At 42.2% G+C, this 23,491-nt stretch overlaps 1 protein-coding gene across 2 annotated transcripts in view; it reads right to left on the bottom strand.

Annotated features, from left to right (window-relative positions):
* PLCB1 (phospholipase C beta 1) overlaps positions 1-23,491 on the bottom strand; it is a 407,361-nt gene that overhangs the window by 283,931 nt on the left and 99,939 nt on the right. For both annotated transcript variants that reach the window (XM_009476210.2, XM_087775450.1), the window contains exon 3: positions 10,695-10,763. In XM_009476210.2, the coding sequence (XP_009474485.1) occupies positions 10,695-10,763 (69 nt within the window). The remainder of the gene's footprint in view (positions 1-10,694; positions 10,764-23,491) is intronic.

Below are 23,491 nucleotides of genomic sequence, written 5' to 3'. Positions count from 1 at the left end.
TCTGCAGGACACTCGTGTCAGTGCAAGGCACAGTCCATTTGCCATAGACATCATGTCACCGGTGCAACTGGGGTGTCCGACCGGCGCAGACATGCTTTGGGACACAAGCAAACAGACTGAAAAGCTACAGCGATGAAACAAGGATTATTTATGGCAGGGGCTGTAATTATTTTACAATCAAAGTTTTGGCTCAGCAAGCCAAGTTTCTTCCCATCACTTTTTCTCAGACATCTGTACTGGACAGCATACAAGTACGGATTAACGAACGTTAGGCAAATGTGCAGTTTTACAGCCAAATGTGCTTAGCTGCAAGACTGGGAAAGTGCTAATGCAATATGGAAGAAATGAACTTTGAAGCTGGAAGCTGTTCTAATGGAGTTTAAGCAAGCTTAAATAACTTCAGTATTAAAGAAAACTCCTTTTTTAAGACTCCTCTAAATCTCAATAACAAATCTCTTGAGTTACAAACTCTGACCAAAGACAGTTTATACTTATTTAAACTCAATCACAAATTGCTCAATTCCTGCCATTTGCCTGAGGGTTTCCAGGCAGGGTTTGACATCCACTGCAGCACACCAGTGGCCCCATCCAACACAGATGACTTACCAACGCCGATCACCCTCCGCTCCTCCTCGGCTATTCAGCACCCTGCCATCCTGTCTCCAGTAAAATGCTTTTCCCTGCAGAGCTGAGTAGGGGGCACCTGCACCCAGTTGCAAAGAAACTGGTATCTCTGTCAGGCATGGTTACTCAGGATCTACACCTAACCCTTTTGCTTTGCAGTGGTCTCTTTTCTAAGCCTAAATGGTTTTGCTCTGTTCCACAAGGAGATACTGAATGAGCCATTTATATGCAGATGATAATAAATATACCAAACCTTTGCAACTAATTACAACCTAGCAGTTTTCTCCAACCAGTTATTTACAAGGTAAGGGATGCCATGGAAAATCACCAAGCTGGATTCCAATAAAATGGGGAAATTTAAATCATTTATTTTAAGCAGTTGCAGAAAAATGTTTCTGCTTTGGCATTTTCACTTGAGCCTCTTGATTCCACATTTGAAGCTTGAGGGTACTGCACTGCCATCAGATCTCTCTCTGGATGCACAGCTCCACGCTAACGCTAAAATGTATTCTTCAACATTTATGAAATATTTCTAGATGGAGATTACTGCTCAGAAGGAAAGACTAGTATGACTGTTATTTAGTACCTTTATATTTTCCAGTGAAAAATTTTGAAATTCTTTCCAAACTGAGCGTTTATGACAGAGGCTGAATGCAGCATTTCTTATCTTTATGGAAAGCAGCATTTTAGCTTTTGTACTAGTATTGCACTTCAGAGCCCTACTCATGAAACAGAACTTTGCTCTTTTAGATACTGTGCCAACACTGGAAAAAAAAAGGACTGTACTTTCCCAAATCTTTATGATCTCAGTGGAAGTGCATATGAACACACAGGGGGTGCAAGATAACAAACAGACACTATAGGACATTGATAGGCACTATTAACATCTTAGCATCACAAAAAGCACCTCCAGAATTACTTCATATTGTCCCAATAATTTTTAAATTTTGTGCCAGCCACTGTAAAAACGCCATTTATCAAATTCAAGTGAGTTTTATCACGATTGACAGTGGGTGTGGGTTTGTGATAGCTGCAGTTTGGTTGGGTTTGGGACATGCTGTCCCAGCTGCATTCTCATCTCATTAGCGTTATTAGTTGTGAAGGCAGGAATAAGAAATCCGTGTCGCTTATTACCGATCAGCAACACAAACGCTGTCAAAAGGCTGCTGACACTGGATACGGCCTCATCACTGAGGTGAATCGGTGACAGCACGCCACCAAGCGCACAGGCGATGGCTGCCAACAGCAGAGACCGCAAGGCTCACCAGAAGTGGTACCTACCGTCCGAGATGTGCCACTTTGCAACCCACCTCTCCTCCTGCAAGCCCTCTCCTTCAGCAGGGAAAGGCAAGAAAAGGAATGTAAACCTTCAAACTGAAACAGCAACGGAGGTGATTACAATCAGCTACGCACACTATCACAGGAAATATTACCGTAGCACTGAACTTCTGCATGAAGCACACGCTCAGTTAAGTGATGAGTCCGTGCCCTCCAGTGTGCTACTTTAATCCCCCACCGCTACAGTCTGAAAGCTCAGGAGAGTGGATTTAAAATAGTTTTGAAGTATTATGCGTGCCTGAGAGCACACAAAGCTGTCTCCGTCAATCTCTCTTCAAAATCACACAAAGTCATACTAAAGGAAAAAAAAGGAAAAAAAAAAGATGTACGCAGGTTTATTCAAAAGCATCTTCAGCAGTAGCATTTAAAGCACAGCGTCACTGACACTCTCCGGTCTTCTCAGCAACTCAAATATCACATATTTAATTGAGCAGTGTCTGCCTTTTCAAATTTAAATGTCAAGTTTTAAAATCACATTTATAAAATGCCTTGCTGCTTAAAATATGGAATTTCTTTTTACATACTTTGTACTGCATACTTTGGCCTGAAAGTATACAAAGAAAAAGATATATGTTTCATAAATATAACAAAGAAAAACAAAAAAACAAGCAGCACAGAAAGCTAACTGAAACCACCAGCAAGCAGAAAAAAAAAAATTTAAATCTTTTTGGCAATGATTCATAGTGAAAGCCTTGGACAAAACCCTGTGCTTTCTACCATACCCTGAACATTAGTAAATAGTGAATTTGATGACCTACTCAGACAGAACTAAATTATACAGTGTATGACAAGCTTCTGAAAAGGTCCCAGTTCCCTAAGCATTACAGGGTTGTAAATAAAATCACCTTCACCAACTTGGGCCATTCTGGTGGTGCACTGGAATGCTGATCGTCTCGGGGGTGGCCTCAGCCTCAGGCATGAGAGCCAAGAGAACCGCACTCCGAGGCAGGCGAGGAATCTCTGCAGGCTTCAGAGCGCAGGTGCAAAGCGCTTGTGCTCATCCACTCCGCTAAGCAAGCCACCGTGTCTGAGACACGACTTGTGACCCGATGAAACAGAAAGAAAATGGCTACTGTGCTGTTACTTAATGCCCTAGGCTTCGATTGCGCTTTCAGGAAGCTTTGCTTTGCTTTTCTTCCAGAACAGCATGAATAATGTTTCTGATGGTAATATTTTTCCATTGATGGAGAAGTGACAACCTGCTCTCCATGCTCCCTGGATAACAGCACCGACAGCTTTATCTTTGGAGATGAGACTCTTCCCCAAAGAAGTTAACTTTCAACAGGTTTAAAAAAAAAAAAAAAAAAACAACAACAAAAAAAACCAAACTCAAAAGCATCCTAGCCATACAGAAACTTGCCTTCGTTCCTGACTAAGCAGCAGGACCTTACTGTGGGCAGTGGGGAGACCTTTTCTGAAAAAGGTCTGCACTGGTGGGGAAAATTCGGAAGAGCAAAAGATGCGGGGTGCCATTAGGACTGTGTTCAGCCTTGGGAAGAGGGGGACGCCAGGCTGCGGGGAAGTGGGCAGAGAAGGGCAGAGCAAGGCTCATCCCCCCCCCAAGGAGGGTCCGAGGCAAAACTGCCCCGCTCTCACAGCGACCACAGCTCCCACTTCAACTACTTGCATTTCCCTCTCTTTACAACTGTGACCGCATGAATACGGGTCAAATATCATTCAAAGGAATTAATCTTAACCTTCCTTAATAAAGTAAAACTCAACCTAGAGAAAACGTTTACATAATTTAATCATTATTATGAAAAAAAGTAGTCATGTAGAAGAACAAACAAATTGGAGGGATGTGTGAGGATGTCACTGTTATCCCTAAGGTGAGTGGGAAGGAGGTGAGCTGCGTGCATATTCCATTTTTATTTCTTTTTGGCAGAAATAGAACATTGCTTAGGCATAATTTACATTAGAGTTTCTAATTTAGACCAAGGTTGTTGAAGGGAAAGCAACGTGCATTTATCAGCAGATAAAAATAACAGCAATAGCAGCATTTGAGACAGGCAGAGCAACAGAAGTCGGTGCTGCAAAGGGCAGGCTTGTTGCTCTCCTGTGCGATCCATGCAGGCAGCTGACTTCAGGGAATCTACTGAGTGGGCAAAAAAAAAAAAAAATCTGCCATTTCCTACATGCGGTCTAATCAGGGTGGTTATTAAACACAACACATATTGGTCCCAGCACGGACTTTATCATAAAGAAATGAATAACTGCTCGGCTTTCAAATATTTTAGAAGTGACAGAGGCCTCTTTTGTTCTCCTGATAAAAGAAAAACAAACAACCTGACCATAAAAATCATGGGCTGCCAGCAAAAATGTAAGTTCAGATACCATAAGGAAATCAAGTGATTGAATTAGGTTTATTTTGACAGGGTCTTGTCATTGGACTTGTAAATTAGAAGTTAGGGCCTCATTTGGAGGCAAATCAACGTAAGGATTATCCACGATTTATTTATTTGCGTATGTGTGCTTTGAGTGGGTTCACAAAGAGTTCTTCACCTGCATTTGTAAATTCAGGCAGTAAGTTAAAAAAACAAAGAAAGAAATAGGAGGTTATTAACAACATAAGAGACAGCAGTCTTGCATTTCTGCTTCTTTGCATAAATTTTACCCAAATGTCAGTAAAATCCGAGTGATTCTAGTCAGCGCAACGGAGTACAGAAGCAGACACAGAAGACAGCAGTCTTGATAGCTCTGACAATTCCAAGAGACTTGCACATCCTCATTTCCCTGAAAATCACCACATTTCCAGTTAAATGGTTATTTAGACTTTCCTTGTAAGTTTTTCTTTTAGTTTTTGAGCCCATCTAGTTCATGAAATGTTGATTTTTCTCTACAGATGTGTTAGAAACCAGCAAACCCTCTGCAGTGAGGAAGAAGCGTGTAGGTTTTAAATTACAGCTGATACTCCTGAAATCTTCTCACTCTACTTGAGCATTTCAGGAAAACCCACTAAATACAGAGAGGCTGGTGATATTAACAGTAGTTGAGGTCTTGGCAAATTTCTGACATGAAAAAAGCTTAATTATTTTTCTCTGTAGAGCTTTCTTGTTAAAGTGAGAATATTTGGGGCAGGGGAGCTGCGAGTGTTTTTAAAATTGGGGACTACGCTCTATAAACATTTTGGCATTAGAGTGATTCCATCATTCATAATTTCATCTCCTACAGGTTCCATAGCATATGTCATTTAAAGAAATTCATTTCCTGCTGAATGATTTATGGTATCTTTGAGGGAAAACAGACTGATCAAATGCATCAAAAGTTTTCAATATGAACATTTGCCATGGGGTTACTTCCTTATTCCTGCCAACTCATCCTGATATTTCTTCTTGCTACTAAAAACACTTATACAGTTGCATTAAGATTTTAGTTTCCATAGAAACTGTTATTGGCTAAGGTAAATACAAGATGGTAAAAAGTGCGACTTTCCTAGTCCCACGAGCATGCTTGCAGCTGCCAAATTTTCCCCACCTAACCTTTCACCAGTATTTGCTGCTGCGTGACATTTTTAGCTATGTCTCCGCTTTAAGAACGTGGACACTCTTTTGAGTGGTGCTGCCACGCTTCACAGAAGGTATGTGAATATTCAGAGCTATTTCTGTGCCTCCTTGTAGAAAAGCGTATGTTTCTCTTCGCTGCTTGTTGTGTTATTTTATTTTGCAGACCTCTTTGCTAAACTTTACAAGGGAAAAAGATGTCTCTTCATTAGCCTGCACATCAAAACAAAGCTCGAGAGCGCGCTACCAGGTAATGTGTGAATAAAAGGAAATAAATAATTCCTTCATCGCAACTGGTTTTCACATTCCTTCAACATTTCAAAATACAAACAATGTGAGCCCTGAGCATCCTGACGCTGCACCCTTGCTGACACCAGCGGCAGCTCCGAGTCCCTGAAAGCTGTGAGAAAAGGCATGCCACGCTTCAAAAAGGCTGCACTGAATTTATGGGCAGTCACGTCTTCCAAAGGAAAAAATGAACTGCATATTAATCTCCAGTTCTCAAAACTTCTCTTGCTCCCTTCCTAAATGATTCTAATGCTTACTAAAAAGGCAAAGTCCTGATAATCATCTTGTAATTCCCTCACTTCTGTATAAATTTCACTGTATTTGAATTCAGGCACTTTTTCCTAACATACACAATTAATAAGTCTTTTCTTGTTCTCTTCAGAACATTACTTTCATTTTTCTTCTCATTTAGAGATCTGCTGCAGTGCTCTGTGCTGCCTGAGATTTGCCCTTATTCCAAAGAATAAGCCTTTGCATATATATTGCATTGAGACGGAAAACGCTGTTATCGTTTCTGAAAAGAGCAGCTGAAGACAGAAGGACTCATCCCTGACAATGTGGAAAAAGAAGGCGATGCTGAAGCTTCTCAGTAGCACAAGGGTCTTCTCAGTAGCACAAGTACTACTTACTGATTTTGGGTTGGAGGACGATCTTTCTTATCACCCAAGCATCAAGTGTTTTGGTACCCACTAAAGATCTCCCTTCTGCATCATTAGAAACAAGTTCCTATGAAAGACACACAGGCTTATCTTCAAATGCCTAAACACTCTGACTGATCTAACCTTTAATCTTTGTGCCCCATTTCCTTTGCTGTTAAACCCTTCTGACTCTCTGCCCAAGACCCACAGGGTCTACCCAACCCTCTAAATCTACAAATTCCCTTTGGGTGCCATTAGGCACCCAAAGTAGGACAGAGACTTGTGCAAGTCTCCTGAATTTGTCTCATCTTCCCAGCCTTGAGCACCATTTGGAAGAATTGGTGGACACTGCCATGGATGAAAACAAGTTTTGAGTTTCCTAGAAGGACAAACACAAAGCCACTCTTACATGCAGAGGAGCTGAGGTGAGGCTCTAGGCTTCACAGCATCCACATGGTAACAGCACTTTGCAGGGGCAGTCACAAATTCATTACAGCACCCCGAAGTCTGAGAGCACAGATAAGAATTACCATCAGCTGAGAAGACCATCACCTTGGCTCTAGGTCCGTGGTCGAGTGCTGGGCTACTCTCCATACTTTCAATCAGGTCTTTTGGGTAACTACTCCTGAGGTCCGCTCAGGAAGGTCTTTCTTTTGCAGATGCCTTTCTGAGCTACTCCCATACATTGCTGTCATGGCCAGGAATAGTGCTGGTGCTCTGCTCTTCAATCTCCAGGGAACGGGAAGGACAGGAGAGAGCTTTCAAGAGACTCTAACAATCATCACAAACTAGAAGCTGGAGAAGTGGTTTTGCACTCAAAGTACCAAGCAGAGCTGACCATTTCAGCCCATTCCTCGTGCTACTTTAACGTGACGACTGTGAAATGAGAGCTGCACTTTTGTGCCTTTAAGGGAACTTCTGAGGCTGAACATAATAGGGAATGGAGAAAGGAACCAGACCTCCTGGATGAGAAACCCAGAAAGAAAAAGCTCTGAGCTTACCAACAGTGTACAGTAGCATAAGTGCATTTATGTATCCTGGTTTTGGAGTCCACTGTTACCCTTTTTTAAACCCACTGTGGCCTAGGGAGTAATACAAAACATACGCATGCCTAATACTGCCTTTCTCCAGAGCACAGACTATGTGCACTTAGCCAAAGCATTACAGAAGACAATCCACAGCTTGGAATTAATTACTGGAGCAAAATGTTAACGCATTTTCAACGAATTTAGGGACACTGTGAAATAAAATAAAACGAGTACAATGCCTTCTAAATAAAAGCAAAGCATTTGGCTGTTTATCCTTCATCGATGAAAACTTCTCCAGAATGAAAAAGCTTTTCTTTTTTTCCCTTATGATAATGACTAGAAGATGCAACAACAAACATGCAAGAACAATCACAAAATATATATGTCTGGACTTATGGAAAAATATTGTGAAAAGTGAATGTCAATCAACAAGGCTGAAAGAGAAACGAACTGAAAAACCCTTTGTGTTTCTCTCTCTCTTTCAGAAATCAAGAATACTGATGGTTGTGCAGAAGGTACACTGAATGCAGCGTGTGAACAGACTCTGTTTGTAGCCATCAAAAAGACCAAGAGCTTGGCAGATTAATCAAGCTACCAGAGAAACATGCCCGCTGGTGGATATGGCAGCATATGGGGAAGAAGCGTGTGTTCCAGACGGTGATGGGGAAGAAAGAGGTTTTTGGTAACTATGGCTGCTTATAGTCCTCTCGCTGATGGTCTTCTGTAGCAGCACACCTAACAGGTTCCACTAGCTTACTATGGGTGTCATTAATGACACTGAAATTTAGTTTACTATTAAAATAAAAAGGAATTACATTTTTTTTTTATTTAATAGAAAAGTCAAGGCTTATTAAAGATGACACTTATTTCTCTCAAAAGGTAGCAGTAGATCAGAAACACACTAAATGAGGTTTAAAGATTCCCATTAACTTCTCAAGTTTTTAATGACAATGCACAGACAAAATCCACTCTTAGAATTCTGAAAATAGATTAAAAAATTTGCATAAACTGGCAGAAGTCCCCTAACGCAGTATAAAAATTGTCCAAGACTATGGGTGGAGGGAGGGGTGGCAGGGGAGTGAAGAGAAAATCACCTAAATCTCGTGTTTTACAGTGAAAGATGCATCAGTGCACAACAGCACGTTGTCCTTCCCGCCTGGCAAGGCCACTACAGGAAGCAAGTTCCCACGTCAATGATGATCCCACCAGATCATGAGAGATTAACTTCTGGGATAGCTAATAAGCCTGTGTTAAGTAGTACCACGGCAGTAAAAAGTATTTGTTGCGGAGGCAGCTAAACTCCGTTCCATGTCTGCAGCTTATACCGTAGGCTGTATTACATACAGGGCACTGCAGGTACCAGTAAACCGCACCAGAGCCATTCTGCTGGATACAGCTCACACTCATCATCACGACATAATCATCGTGTGCACCACGTTTTTACCGTGCAACAAGCAGATTATGAATGACTTCTTTGCAAGCTATGTGAAGGAAGGTTGCTTTCCCCCACAGGAACCTAGCCATAGTTCATTATTTATGCTCACCTGAGAGCAAGGGTTGCTCCCAGCTGGAAGCAGAGCTGTGGAAAAGAGCCTCTGAAAAGCTGGGAACTTTGGCAAGTATCATGCATACGTGGTGCTGCTCTCTTCAGCCAATATAGCAGGGTTTTTACTAGAAACCTCCGTGCAATACCAAGCTGCTACTGCTCGACTTAGAGCCAAGCCCTCCTGCTGCTATACGAGTTTTAGATCTTCTGTGGATGTGACACAAACAGGGCTCCTGTAACACTCCCTCACCTGCAGTCAGCACTCCTTTGCTCAGCCCCGCAACGTGGATCAAAGCAAAACCGACACGACTGGCCCCAAAATGAGCGTTTTGTTTCACACCACTTGCAAGAGCCCATCAACAGCCAACCCAGGTGCTGTTTTCATTCTGCCCACACACAAATCAATGACAAAAAGCAAACTCATTCACACAGGTGGTGCATTTCACCACCCTAAAAGTCAGGATTTTCTCATACCCTTCATTTAATGCCACTGCTGTCAAATCCATAACATGTTGTAACAAAAACAGCCTTTATGTAACCTAATAAATAAAAGTCACCGAGGCAATAACTATGCATAAATTTTAGGTAAAAACATTTTATTAGAAGAACATGAATGTCCTCTGTAAAGCGGGTAGCATTTTAAAATAATGTTCTAGCCATTGTTAATACTTTATTGCTATTCATCATAGAACCATTAATCATGGTGAACTCATTTGGTATTAATGTGGATGTCATAAAGTACTTCTGTTGCATTTCAATTATAACTCAGCCTTTAAAATGCTGCCAGCACTACATGGAAAGCTTTGAAAACCAAATTTGAATAGTCTGTTCAGAGATAACTACAGTCACATTCTGGCACTGAGAAACAACCTTTGCCATTCCTAATGCCTACCCTCAAGGGGCTGAGGAGCCCGTGGGGCCGTGCCCTCAGCCAGGGCCGGGTGCAAGGAAGAGGGAGCCCAGTGGGAGGCTCCGGGGAAGCCGTGGCTGTCCAGACCCAGCCATTTTCCTCCCCCGAGATGATGGTAGGAGAAGCATTCCTTTGGGCTGCTTCAACCCCACTGGTTCAATCGTAGCTAAGCGGCAGCAAGGCCACACTTTCAGGCCCCTAAGGAGATTTCGTTTTTTCCTCTCACTCCTGTGATTCCCTAAGGCATCCAGAGCTGAGTGCTTTGGTTTTTTTCTCTGATGCATAGTGTCTGTCCAAACAAAAACACCAGAGAACATATATCTACAACTTAGTGTCTTTAGAGACAGCAAAGGAGTATGCAACACATCAGAGCGGACCTAAGGAAGCGAACACCCTGACCTCTCTGATGACAGTTTAAAAAACAAACAAACAAACAAAAACCACAACAAAAAACCAAACAAACTCTGGCCTCAAGAGGCACTGAAAGAGGAAAACTGGCAGCACAAAATGCAACATGGACCTAAACAACTATCAGCTCCTTGCCATCAGGGAAGCCAGGAACTTGTGTTACCTCGACAAACCAGGATTTTTGTTCCCTCACTGCCAGCAGAGCTTCCATCAGCATTTTACATACAGAATCAAACGACAACGGCGCAACAATCATAACGCTTCTCATCAGAAACCATGTTAAATGGAGAAAAGACAAAATACTTATTAGCTAAGGGAACTTTTTTTTTTTTTTTTTAATTCTTGCATATAATTTCCATTCTATTTTATTTAGGTCATCAATGTAACATGTAAGCACACAGCAGAAATTCCTACCTTGGGAGCTCTGGCATGTTTTCCACATCTGGCATCTTTGACAAGGCTGATATCCAGCAGCTCAGTCTCCTAGAAGGAAAAATTGCAACACAGATAATTATTACATTAGTCAAAAAGTCCTGTTGTGTTAACGGTGCCCCACTTCCCACATCTGTCAGGGGTTTGCCTGTTTGCAATGACGCCTGTCCGAACTGGGAACAATTTCAAGGAGTGCTCTGTTGCACTTAAGCTATTCTAATAGCACTACTAAGACCTTAGACACATAACTTGGTTTCCTTAAAAATGTGCAGGTGTCTTATGATATACAGAATATATAGAAGCCATCAAGCTTATTTCCTGGATCATTAAATACCAGCTGCTGTGCTTTTTTTTTTTCTTTTTAATAAAATTTTAGCATTTTGATGCTAGTCACAACGTGAAAAAGGCGACGTTACAAACAGAAAACCCTGCCTCTGCAATAGAAAACCTACTTTATTATTGCCAGAACATTTTGAGAAGTACACATAAAACCCAAAAAGTGTTATATCTACAATGCTAACAGGTTCAACAATTTTAATGACTACTGCTCAGTAAAAACCGTGTACTTCTGTCAAGCATTTCATAGTTCATACGTTACTCTCGAGTTGTGGGTTATACAACACATGCCGTACTTGGAACAAAACAGGCATGTGATGACAGCTCCTGTTAGGCAAATTCCTGTCCTCCCCTACACACATATAACATGAAGAACCTCCTTTCACTGATAACCTCTTGGCTCTCCACCCTCCTTGCCAGTGCCTGGCAGCATGGGAAGGATGAAGGATGAGGGCTGAGCTGAGCCCACGGTGCCCGGGGTGCGCCTGCCACTGCCAGCCCAGCGGGGCACCCACCCCTCCAGGACCAGCATGGAGCATTCACCTCTCCAAACACGCAGCAAATTCTAGCCTTCAGCCAACATAACTTTCCCCAATCTCATCCTGTGACAGGGCATTTTGGGATGTTGCCATGTTGGTTCTTTCTTGAATGCCTTAACATTTATGGGCAGGGAGCATTTGGAAGGAGGAAGGACGCTGCAGACCGGAGCAGCGCGATTCCCAGCTGCCGTCTCCCTCATGAGCACACACATCCGTGCGGCATTACGCGTGTTTTGCCGGGAGCAACCCCAACTGTCCTGCGAGACACGGCGAGAACATCTGACCTGAGTTAGCATTACTTGACAATCTTAAAGCACATCTTAATATTGTCTGCCTCATTTATACTAGCATTTGGACTAATAGCCCATGTTAGCATGGCTCAGTTATGTACTAAATATAGTCTAACAGTACTTCAGCAGGAGTGTGACCACACTGCAATTAAAGCTACACCAGTTCAATGCATTTCAGCCTTCCAGTAGTAATTGCAAATAGCGTGTGGAGAATTTGAAATCTGTGCTGGACAAAGCCACTACTTTATTTTTAACTCCAAGGAGGAAAAAAAAAAAAAAAAAAATTTCTCATGGACATGTTGTTTTGCCACAGGTTACTTTGTATCCTTATTTCTTTTCCATTTTAAGGGACCCACTCCTGCACAGCTTTTGTAGACCTTTATTGTCTACTAAGACATTAGTTCTACCACTAAATTTTCATGGGACTGGACATTGATCACATTCGCCTCTGTCCCCCATATCAATCCCAGTTCTTTTCTGTTATAGCACCTGCTGAACTTGCACAAGCATTTTTTTTTCCCCTCTTCATCTAGCCTGTTCAGGGGAAACTTGGACTTTGGATATCTTTATTGTTTGCTCTTACTTGCCTGAAAGAGGTATCAAAACTTGCAGGGATTAGAAAGTATATAGGTAAGGTCATAAAAGGTGATATTTTGTAAATCTGCTTAGGAAATAACCCAAACTACGCCAATACACAAGGGCATATGGACACAAGCACTCTTCCAACAGCGCTGCAGCCTCTCACATGGACAGCTGATTGCTGTATATAAAAGCTTCTCTACAGCTGTCCCTGTTCCAGCTGAAGGAGCACCTGATGGTTTGTGAACCCAACTTTCAAGTCCAGTTTGAAGCTGATCTTACTTCCAGATTTAAGCTACATTAATCCTTGTCCTGCCCGACATGAGCACAACTGACACCAGGAGTTAATGCAAAGCTCAGTACTGAGTGCAGGAAAGCCCTTAATGCACCAACGTCTGGGTAATCTCACTATTCAATGAGACAACGGCATCAGGAATATCTAAAAATTGCAGAGGACAGCAAGCACTAGCTCTCCATCTCCCAACGCAACTGGTCTCTGGGCCTGGATGGGCCCAGCTCCTCACCAAGGGGAAACAGTTGCAAGGGGAAAAAGCAATGCTGATTTTTACCAGCCACAGATCTGTCCCTGAGTTTTATGACAACATTCTGACATTCATATCATTTCTCTCTCAGTGGAATTTATGTCTCGAGTCCCAGTGATGTTGGAGTAGTGCAAATATGTCTCCATGTATTTTATTTCTTCTGAAATCTAGTCCATGCCACATTTGCATCTCAAAATGCAGCACGATACTCCCAGTGCTCATGCAGATGCTACAAATTATTTGTCAATTAAAACAGAATTTGTTCCCCCTCCCTTTTATTTTAAAGAAGGGAATGACTCTGTTACTCTCTCAAGTTGCTCCTGTGAAACATGACAGTGCCAATTACATCACGTTACCACCTGGGATATACCAGCAGTGGAAGGCAAATTTGCTGCTCAACACAGGGAAAAAAAATATAGATATAGATATATAAATAAAACAACCAGAAAGAAAAGAGCCAAAGAAGCATTATTAAATAGCTACAAGTGCAGGTACGGCAGCAGCTGCTACTTTAAATAAAATGAAAATGGCACGCTGGAGGGCTTATCTTTGAGTTAATGCATGCGGCCATTTAGATACTGGCAGAAGTGAAAATAATGAAATACTGCAGAGCTGCATTCGGGTTTATCACACTCGGAGCAAGAACTGAGGCAGGAAACAGGAGAGTCACGACATAATTACAGAGAGAAGGAAACCAGACAACACTGCAAAAAAGGCAAAAAATTGAAAAGAAAGCCAGGGCTGAGAGCCAGCATATTCCATGAGCATCAAGCCACGGGAAGCCAAGGCAGGGCAGAGACAGGCTGAAAGTCCATCAGCAGAAACCACACAGAGCAAACGTGCAGAGCCAAGCACGGAGACGACGGCACTTCGGATTTACGGACCACGTGCTCAGCAAGGGTGGACATGCCCAGGTTTGCTGTTATCGGACAAGAACATGGCCTTTGGGGTGAGAGGCCAGGGGTTATATTTACCACAACAATTAATGCTCGCGCCCCGAAGCAGTATCCAGCCCACTGTGAAATGTTCTACAGAAGCTACGGGCACATGCAGAGCATGTCATAAAAAATAAGATTTTGCCAACTGAAAGGACTGACAAGTACTAAAAATAAAGGCTTTAACAGCAAACACATGAGAGAAATGAAAGATGGTGAAGAAAAATGGATCTTAAACAAAGATGCTGAGCCACACACAGAGTGAAGAAGTTTTTTTGGTTGGATCGGTCTGGCATTTTAGCTTTTAAGAAAAAACAACAAACAGAATTAATCATTTCTTCACTTAGAAAAGTGCAACTGGACCTCCCATAACACAAACACAAAAGACCCTTTTAAATGGAATGACACACATTAGAAAAAGACACAGCAAAGGAAGGTCAGTACAAGGAACCTGAACAACCCTTCTCGGCTCTGCAACCTCCCAGATGGAGGAGGATGAGGAGGTATAGGGTTGTTTTGGAGTTTCGACTACTACTTTCAAGCTGCTTGCATGCCACCAAGCCGCATGCAGAAGATGTGATAGCCTGAGGATCCAAGACCTAGCAAGGACAGTCTAAGAAGAATAGGGATAAGTGGAGTTTTGTGGGGCTACTTTGACAAGACCAACTGGCATGGCTGTAGGAAAGGTTGACCCCTGAACATCCATCTTAGGGCCTTGCTGCACTGTTCCCTCTTTGCTGTGCTGCCTCTCTGACACAGAAAGCAGGTTTTATAATCCTACCCCTATATTCCTTTATATCCCTATTTTACAAGACCATTTAATTTGAGGGGATTCTCTCCTAGGCGATAATTATAGAAGCCACAGGAAAACAAAGTCCAAAGTCTCTGCCACCATCCGATATCAGAAAGGAATGGTCCAGATTCCATAAACACATTTTATATGTATGTTCAGGTCAGCAGAAGCAATAGCCTGGTAGATGCTATAGCCCATGCTCTAAATGAAGTAGATGAGAGCAGGTTATGCATCCATTTAAGTGCCTCTGCAGGCAGCACTCAGCGGGGCTTAGATAAATCAGAATTCATAATGTGCCATTTCTTAGAAGTTCTTTGCTTCAAAAATACCAAACCTCCTGGAATTCCTTGACCCCTGGGCACTCGCTTTCATCTTTCAAACAACTAATTAAGAGGACAGAGAGCAACTTCCTCCCAAAGGAGAGAAAAGACAATTTCCTATTTCCCTATTGCAAAATGTGGACAGACTTTTGTAACGGGAAAATACATTTCAGTACTGGACAGAAAAATGCCCCATTTCCTGTGCAGCAAAACAGCCCAAACCCTCCTCTGCTTAAGTCAACAGGAGTTGTGCTACTGACTTCCTCCGTGCAGGCTTGGAAACTGCGCTCTGTGCTGGACGAGGCACGAAAGCCATAGCAACTGGGGAAAAAAAAAAAAAAACCACAATCCAAAACGTCTGAAAGTCCAACTTTTCCCTGCTTAGAGACCTCCAGTTATTGCTGTTGGGCCTTGCAATAGAGTAACATCTCTTAATGCAACTGGTAGATTCCTCCAGTAATTTATAATACAGAAATTCCGGAGAATTGAATTATTAATCCTACCGTGTTTGTTTTCAATTAGCAGCTGAGACAGACGCATTCATATAGGGTTAGATTGTGCAATCTCACTTTCATGGGTGAGCACGCACTCACAAAAGCAATAGATTGTGCAACCCTCAGTGACTGCTTGAGCACTTATAATGAGGCCCGTCTGAATTTAATATAGTAACACCAATTTATACCAGCTGAGGATCTGGCTCACTCCTATATTAAACTGCCCAAAATGATGCCAAGTTGATGGCAGTGTCTTGGGAACTTGCTCATGACGTAACCCCAGCTACAAAGCAGGATTCCTTATCGATCCCACTGGAGAGCTCTGCTGAAGAGCCACCGGCAGCACGGCGGGCTGAGAGCGGGATCAAGTGTTCTACAGAATTTCACAAAAACTATGTCAAGGAGACATTGTAAAAGTGGCTATGCATTACAACAGCTGCACGGGTTAGGCGGTCCAGATATCTAATTACTTTACTTATATGCCTAACAAAAATAATTCCACTCTGCTCTGAGTACTCACTGTGGCTGAGTAGTCATGTATTGCTCTGACCTACGTTTGTTCGACCTCCATTTCCACGTCCCTTCTGGTCGGATGGTCTTTTTTCCCATTGTATGAAGTGTCGCTGCATGCTGCCAGCAACTGTGGAGCGCCGTTCTCACAGTCATGTTGCTGTAGCCATTGCCGTTTAGGGATACGGTCTAACTACTGCACAGCTAATTCAACTCTAAAAACTCGTTTTCTACTTAGCTATGAAATCTGCTGCTTCTAGTTTCAAATCTGAAGAGAAAACTGTGTGCCTGAAAGCTTATCTAATTCTTATAAATATTACCAGTCGATCTAATAGAAGACACAACATTGACTTCAAAGTTTGTCTGATGCAGTACTGGCAAAATAAACTTTGAAAAACGAAGCCAGTTTTGTAAACAAGCACCACTTAGTGCTACTGGATGGCAACATCTGGTGAAAGTTTTCAAAGGGAAAAGGCCATTTTGCTGAAATAAACTTCAAACAGAGACTTAAACAACATCTTCTATTGGGAGTAGTTAATCATAATGAAATGTTTCTTCAACACAGAAAGGCTCCATTTTAACATTTTCTGAACATGAAAGCACTGAATATTTCTTGAAGCAAAAAATTTATGCAGTTCTGTGTTACTTTTATATTTATTCTGCATTTAAAATGTGTTATTTAAAATAAAACTACCAATGACTAATTTCCTTACAACATGTTAGAAAGAAAATATTAAGATCAACATTTGAATCTGATCGGGAACAATTACAAGTTATGCTAAAGAAGTATCTGGCCCTATAGATTCAGTGTAAATATATATGCCAGCTCAGGAATTTACAACCATTTATAGAATACACCTCATTCAGGTTTCAGAGATTTTGACAGCGTACTGATAAATCAGCCACACTCAGATTAACCCCAGGACTGAAATTCTCCACCGTGAGAGTGAACATTTAGCGCTAATTTAGAAAAGGTGCTTTCACAGCTAGGGGATGTCATATATAATCCCCCTGGTTAAAACATGTCTATTTTTCCCCATTTTTGTTAAAAACAAATTGAATGAAACAGAGCGATTTGTGTCTTCATCCCAAAGGAAAACTGCGGAGGACTGGTGAGGTTGATTTAACAGAAACCTGCATTGACAGCTAGAAGACGAAATAGCAAGGCTGTCGATGACATTAATGGGAGCCGAGCTAAGGTAGCGCTGTGTTTCCCTGAAAGTCCTGTTATATTATTCATAAGCTGCATCCCACTAGAGAGAGCCAGTCCCTGAAGAAACTCTCTCCATGTTTCCTCCTGGCAGCACGCAATTATCAGGCATCAAAATCATCTTCTGTGTCAATAAGCAAGCAGCACAGTAGCATGTACACCCCAAAATCAACGGTAAAACTCTCCCTGACAACAGCAAAGTCGTTTTCTGCATAAAGTTGTTCTTCACAGGTTCAAAGTATTTTATTACCTTCCCACCTACTCTTTTTAATATTCATTAATTCATTCATTAACATTAATGCCATAGCTCGTCCATCTGCCCAAAACAACCAGACTGGTTCTAGCTCCTTGCAGGTGATGCTCTCCTCACACAGGTTATGAAGAAGCAATTGCAAGTCATTCAAATAATGGAACAAATACTCAGGTTATACTCAACACTTATTTCTAGATTAGCCATTGGCTTCCCAGAGGGTTACTAAAACTTTTTGTGTGTTCAAACTTGATTAAAGAAATTCCTGAATTCTCTGCCTCCTAAACACCCATTACAAAATCCAAAGCCCAAAACAAATCCACCACCCTGGCACCCAAAATGAAGGGAAAAAAAAAAAAGAAAAAAAAAAAAAAAAAAAAGAGCGAGAGGCACAGCTGTTCCGGAGGGGCGAGAGAGACAGAAAACACTTTGCTGCCTCCACTACTTCACTCAAAATCCCTTATTTTCAAGCTCTGCCTTTCTGGCCAATAAACGCTGGCAGAAAATCACCACAGCCCCACGCACTTCAGGCCCATTCAGAGCACGAGGCTGGGCACGTTTCACCATACACAAAGGGGAAGTTCAACTCCTGGACCTTTGTCTCTCGGGAATTATTTTAAGTGGGGAGCTGTTTGTCATCGTCAGCGCTGCATCTCCCCACGGAGCTAGTGGAGGTGCTCTGCTATTTCTTCCGCTACCTACGGCACTAAGAGGCATCCCCTGAGGCAGGGAGTGATGGAGATGGAAGGAAGAACGTAGATGTGCTCCTCTTACACAGCGCAGCAGCTCAGCCAACAGGAAGGGATGGTTTTAAACATTGCTTTGACCACACAAGCACCTTAGGTCTGGACTAGCATTTCTGACCAAATAGTCCAGGCAGACGCTTGCCCTCTTTACAACTTGTGGCATTCAGCCCCAATTCAGGCAAGTGAATGGTTAAGGTGAGCGCTTTGTCCGATTCAGAGTACAGCTTTGACCCCCACCTGTTATAGCTGGCTCCCCAGGTGGCTCCCCCAGCACTCTTGGTTAAACTACATTCAGCTGTAACTGGATGGTGGATGAGCTTCGCCAAGCAAACAATGTCAAGGGGTTTGGTATCACAAGGAATGGAAATTTTTACAAAATCACTTGAACTGAATGACTTCTTACAACCCAAAATTAATTATCTGCAAATTTCAACCTGAGCTAAGCTTCATCTGGGTGGTCATTAACTGTTCTTACCTCAAAAAGAGTCGGAGAACCTGAGCACCTGCAAGGCAAGAACTAGTATTTATGATGACTCAACTGCTCTGGGAATAAGCTCCAAATACTTTGCAAGGTTTCTTTGCTTGCAGGTTCTTCTTGAAGTGCCAAGTTACACGACATCTCTACTGAAAGACCCTTATAGCAAGCAATCCTATAGAAGAGTAAGCCACAAAACTGAAAGTTTTTGCTATCTTAATGCTCAGTCTCTCAATGTATCCCTGGAGCCATAAGAACGGCAATATTTTATAGTACAGGGAAAATAGTCTGTAGTTTATATGAAGCACTGGGCTATTATGAAAAAAAAAAAGAGAAGGAATTTTCATGCTAAGTACCCTTTTAATAATGAAAGCAAAACAAGTCTTCTCCATCTATGCATATAGTTCTTTGCTGCTTCATCAAGGAAAATTTAATTTACTTGGATTTACAGACACTGTGGCTAAGTCTAGAAACTGGTGCATACATTTCGCAACGCAAGTCTTAGCGCAAAGAAATAGTCAGGAGGCAGAAGAACACGCCGAGGTAAAGATTTGCTACCTGCCTTCATTACAGCAAACTGACGGGCACAAAGAGGTGAAGGACACACCAAAGAGTCAGTGTGTTATGATCAGCAATCATCTTGGATTTTAAAAGTAATGCACTGGAAAAATAGAAGATTTCCATAGCAACAAATAAAACTTTAGTCTGCCCCCTCTTCCCTACAGTTCTAGTCCAAAGTCACCAGTGCTTGATCAGGTGTAAGCTCAGCTTGGCAGATAAAAACAAATTACTTCCCCTGTTCATTGGAGTATCAGTATATACTTGACAAAAACAAGCCACAACCCTACGATCTTACAGCCTAAATACACAAGACAATCAGCAGATGAAGTGAGAAGTGTGGAGTCATCTCCCAGCAGCACAGAAGAAAAGAGTGGCAAAGCATCTCCGTATCTTAGTCCCACACCCATTAGCGTGCAGTCTCCTTACCACGCGGTGGACTCTACCTACCAGTGCTCTATCTTTCCAGGAAAGGCAGTGCATGCTGGAGAGACAGAATTGGATACAAACTCATTACATGAGAGCTGGGAGCTTTACAACAACAGGAACCTGATGTTTTCTGGAGAAACCAGTGCACAGACAAGTCTGGTTATAAGCGATGTGCCATAAACCAAGTGAGAAATCAATCCCTGGCAGAGCTAGAAACGCATCCCTGGTCATTTAGTTTCCCATTAGAGAGTGCTGCCTCCCATGGCCAGTCAGCTGTGGACGAGCTGTATGGCTGCTTGCTTGTTTTAGATGTTTTGAGGAGCTCGTCGGAGACTCCTTCAGAAACTGCATCCTTCCCACTGCACTACGCTGCCACACAAGGGGACATCCCACAACAACAGGAGCTAGTCTCTCAAGTTCAGGGCAACATAAGCGCACCCATGGCTCGAAACTAGAAGTTTCTCATCCAAACAACTTGGTTTTCTTGCAGCTGCCAGTAGTTGCACGGACACAAGCACCTTGAACGCAGAGGTTGGAATTGGTTTGGTTCTGCTAAAATTGTGCTCTCATGGATCTGCTCATCCCACTTGCACAACTGGGTAACAACAGGGGGAAAAGGAGAACTGATGAGGTGCAGCCATATTCAAAAGAGGAAAGAGGTGGGGGAGGACCTGCTTCAAAAGAAAATACAAAGCATATTGTAGGCAGCCTTCATAATGGTACTTGACTGATTTTTATTCACGTAACTGAGAACAACCTGGCAATTTTTAGCTTTAGAGTTGCAAAGAAAAGTACAGTGGATTGAAGTTTTAAGCAGCAGATAAAAAAGCAGTATTTCTATTAAGAAACTTCTCTTTTCATATCAAAAGTCATAATCATGTGTGATTATGATGATTAAACGCCTTCCCAGAAAGGGCCATATCATATTTTGGGGGTGATGTTCTTGTGCCATTGTTTCATGCTGACAAGGGGTCACAGACTACATAGACCAGTATTATGGTTTTTCTTTTGAAGCAAGTAAAGTGTGTTCTTTTCAGCAGTGCCCTAAATAGTGAACACCTGGAGCAGAGACTTTCATCTCAGGTGGAAAGGCCACTGTACAACTCCTACCTACTGCCCCGCACCGCTCTAGCACCACACCTGATGATGCAGCTCTTCCTCAGGCAAATCTTCTGTTGATCAACAGAAGATTATTCCAAGATTGAACACGATCAAGTCCTTTGAACTTCATCTATAAAAGTCCTTTCTTATTCACGCAGCATAATTCTGATACATCTAAAAGAATACCAACACATTTATGGCTTTGAATATGTGTTTTTAGAAAAGCCCAGAGCTGTTGACTGCTTTATATTAAAGCAATAAATACTTTTTATACATGTAAATTTATCAGAACCGGCAGATTAGGAACTTGGAATTGCTCTGCTCCCTTAATAGCACAAGGAGTTTTAAAGTTAAGGCTCAACATAGCAATACATGCCCTACTTACATGCCTATCCCTCCATGGAGGGGTAAGGTAAAAGGATAAAAACTGAAAACTGGACAGAAGCACAATATATATTCCTGCCAATTCCTCTAGCTAAGGCCCTGGCACGTGTTACTTAACCGGAAAATCCACAGTCCAGGCACACTTCCAACTGGAGACTCCAGCTATAATATGATGCTTAAGCACTAAAGACAATAGCTGAAAACTCACGAATTGACCTTTGTAAATAAAGGCACTTTGTGTTTTTAAGGTCCAAGGTTTGGTTTCTGGGATGTATTTAAAGCTGAAATAGCACTAAAAGACATGTTGACAAGACTTCTCCCCAAGACACAAAAATCTCTTGGGAACAGTTATTTTGCTAGAATATCTGTTATTAAAAGGTGCAGACTTCTCAACTGGGTTTTTTTAAATAAATCATCCTGGTCTTACGTCTAATCCGTACCAGACCTGGAGACTGAAGAAAACCTAAAACAATATGTGCTGGTTTGGGCTGGGATAGAATTAATTTTCTTCGTAGTAGCTAGTATGGGCTGTGTTTTGGATTTGTGCTGGAAACAGTGTTGATAACACAGGGATGTTTTGGTAACTGCTGAGCAGGGCTTACACAGAGTCAAGGCCTTTTCTGCTTCTCCCCCCACCCCACCAGTGAGTAGCTGGGGGTGCAAAGGAGCTGGGAGGGGACACAGCCGGGACAGCTGACCCCAACTGACCACAGGGACATCCCGCACCATATGGCATCATGCTCAGCATTATAAAGCTGGGGGAAGAAGGAGGAAAGGAGGACGTTCAGAGTGATGGTGTTTTGTCTTCCCAAGTAACTGTTACGCGTGATGGAGCCCTGCTTTCCTGGAGATGGCTGAACACCTGCCTGCCGATGGGAAGGAGTGAATGAATTCCTTGTTTTGCTTTGCTTGTGCATGTGGCTTTTGCTTTACCTGTTAAACTGTCTTTATCTCAACCCACGAGTTCTCTCACTCCTACTCTTCCAATTCTCTCCCCCATCCCACCGGGGAGAGTGAGCGAGCGGCTGGGTGGTGCTTAGTTGCCGGCTGGGGTTAAACCAGAACAAAACATCTACATTTCAGAAAATGGAAAGGAGCAGAAATAACCCCAGCAGCTGTAGGCACATTAGGCTGATAGGCAAAGCTTTAGATCAAATGATGAAAGGAGTGTAATAATGTGAAGGTAAAACAAAAAAAGTAAGAGACCACATCAGCTTGCCAGCCAGATCATATCTAACTAAGCTGATGACTTTTTTTCTTGACACAGGAAGCTTTGAAGGTCTTCTCTACCTGAATTTTGATTAATTACATGAGCCAGAACTGACACAACATCATCCAAAGCTCTGGCCACCAGCACTCAGAGGTGAATTTAACTGGAAGGAGGTATAGAGAGGGTTTCAAAAGCAATTGCAGAACTGGGAGTACGCTCTTATTAGAGAGGACTAAAAGAGCTTGGCTTCCACAGAACAGCAAAAGGAAGGCTAAGAGGGGTATGATTATTGTCTATAAATATATGCATTGTATAATCAGTTCAGAGGAAGAGGAGCTATTCAATCTAGAAAGAAATAAGAACTGAGCTATATAGATTCTAATAAGTATGGGCCAAATTAGAACTATTTTTCTTTAGATACTGAAAGCAAGAAATCACTTTCAAAATGGAGTTTGACATGTTTCTGAATATGAAAGTAATACATGCACTAAACAATATCCAAACATAGAACTAACACAGAAAATCTTTTCCTATAGTATAGACTTAAAGGAATCATATTTATTTACAGCTAAATCCTTGACTTCTCACCATTCCAACCACCATACAGCTTGATCTATATAGTTACCAGGGGACAGATAAGAGAATAATTCATTAAATACTAATTCGTAAGTGGCCTATTATGTAGGTTTTGATACTCCAACAATTTCAGTGGCGGTTTATCCCAAAGAAGATTTATACTTCCAGGTCTTTATGTCAACATCAGAAAAAAGCAGCAGAAGTTGCACAGGCAGAAAGAAAAGCTTTTCCCAGGCAGATCCTCAACAGTTTGCTCCTCTCAAGGAGGATGAAGTACACAAACAGTATCAGCTGAAGATGCCCATGTACAGCCAAACAAATGAAAATCATTTAGTTGAGCGCACAACATAAGCATAAGAAAGCATTGGTTTGTCATTAGGCAAATCATATTTTGCTACTTCAAACGCACATAGTTCCTAGTGCAGTAACTCGGCAGCAACCCTCAAAGGGGACATTCTTCTCCCTGTGCTGCGCCGGCAGACAAACGAGGCTCCTTGTCGGA

The sequence above is a fragment of the Nipponia nippon genome, unplaced genomic scaffold, assembly GCF_047370975.1.
Source record: "Nipponia nippon isolate SJK-2023a ecotype South Korea unplaced genomic scaffold, ASM4737097v1 scaffold_4, whole genome shotgun sequence".
In the NCBI taxonomy this organism is placed as follows: Eukaryota; Metazoa; Chordata; class Aves; order Pelecaniformes; family Threskiornithidae; genus Nipponia; species Nipponia nippon.
This window is presented reverse-complemented; position numbering and strand designations above follow the sequence as displayed.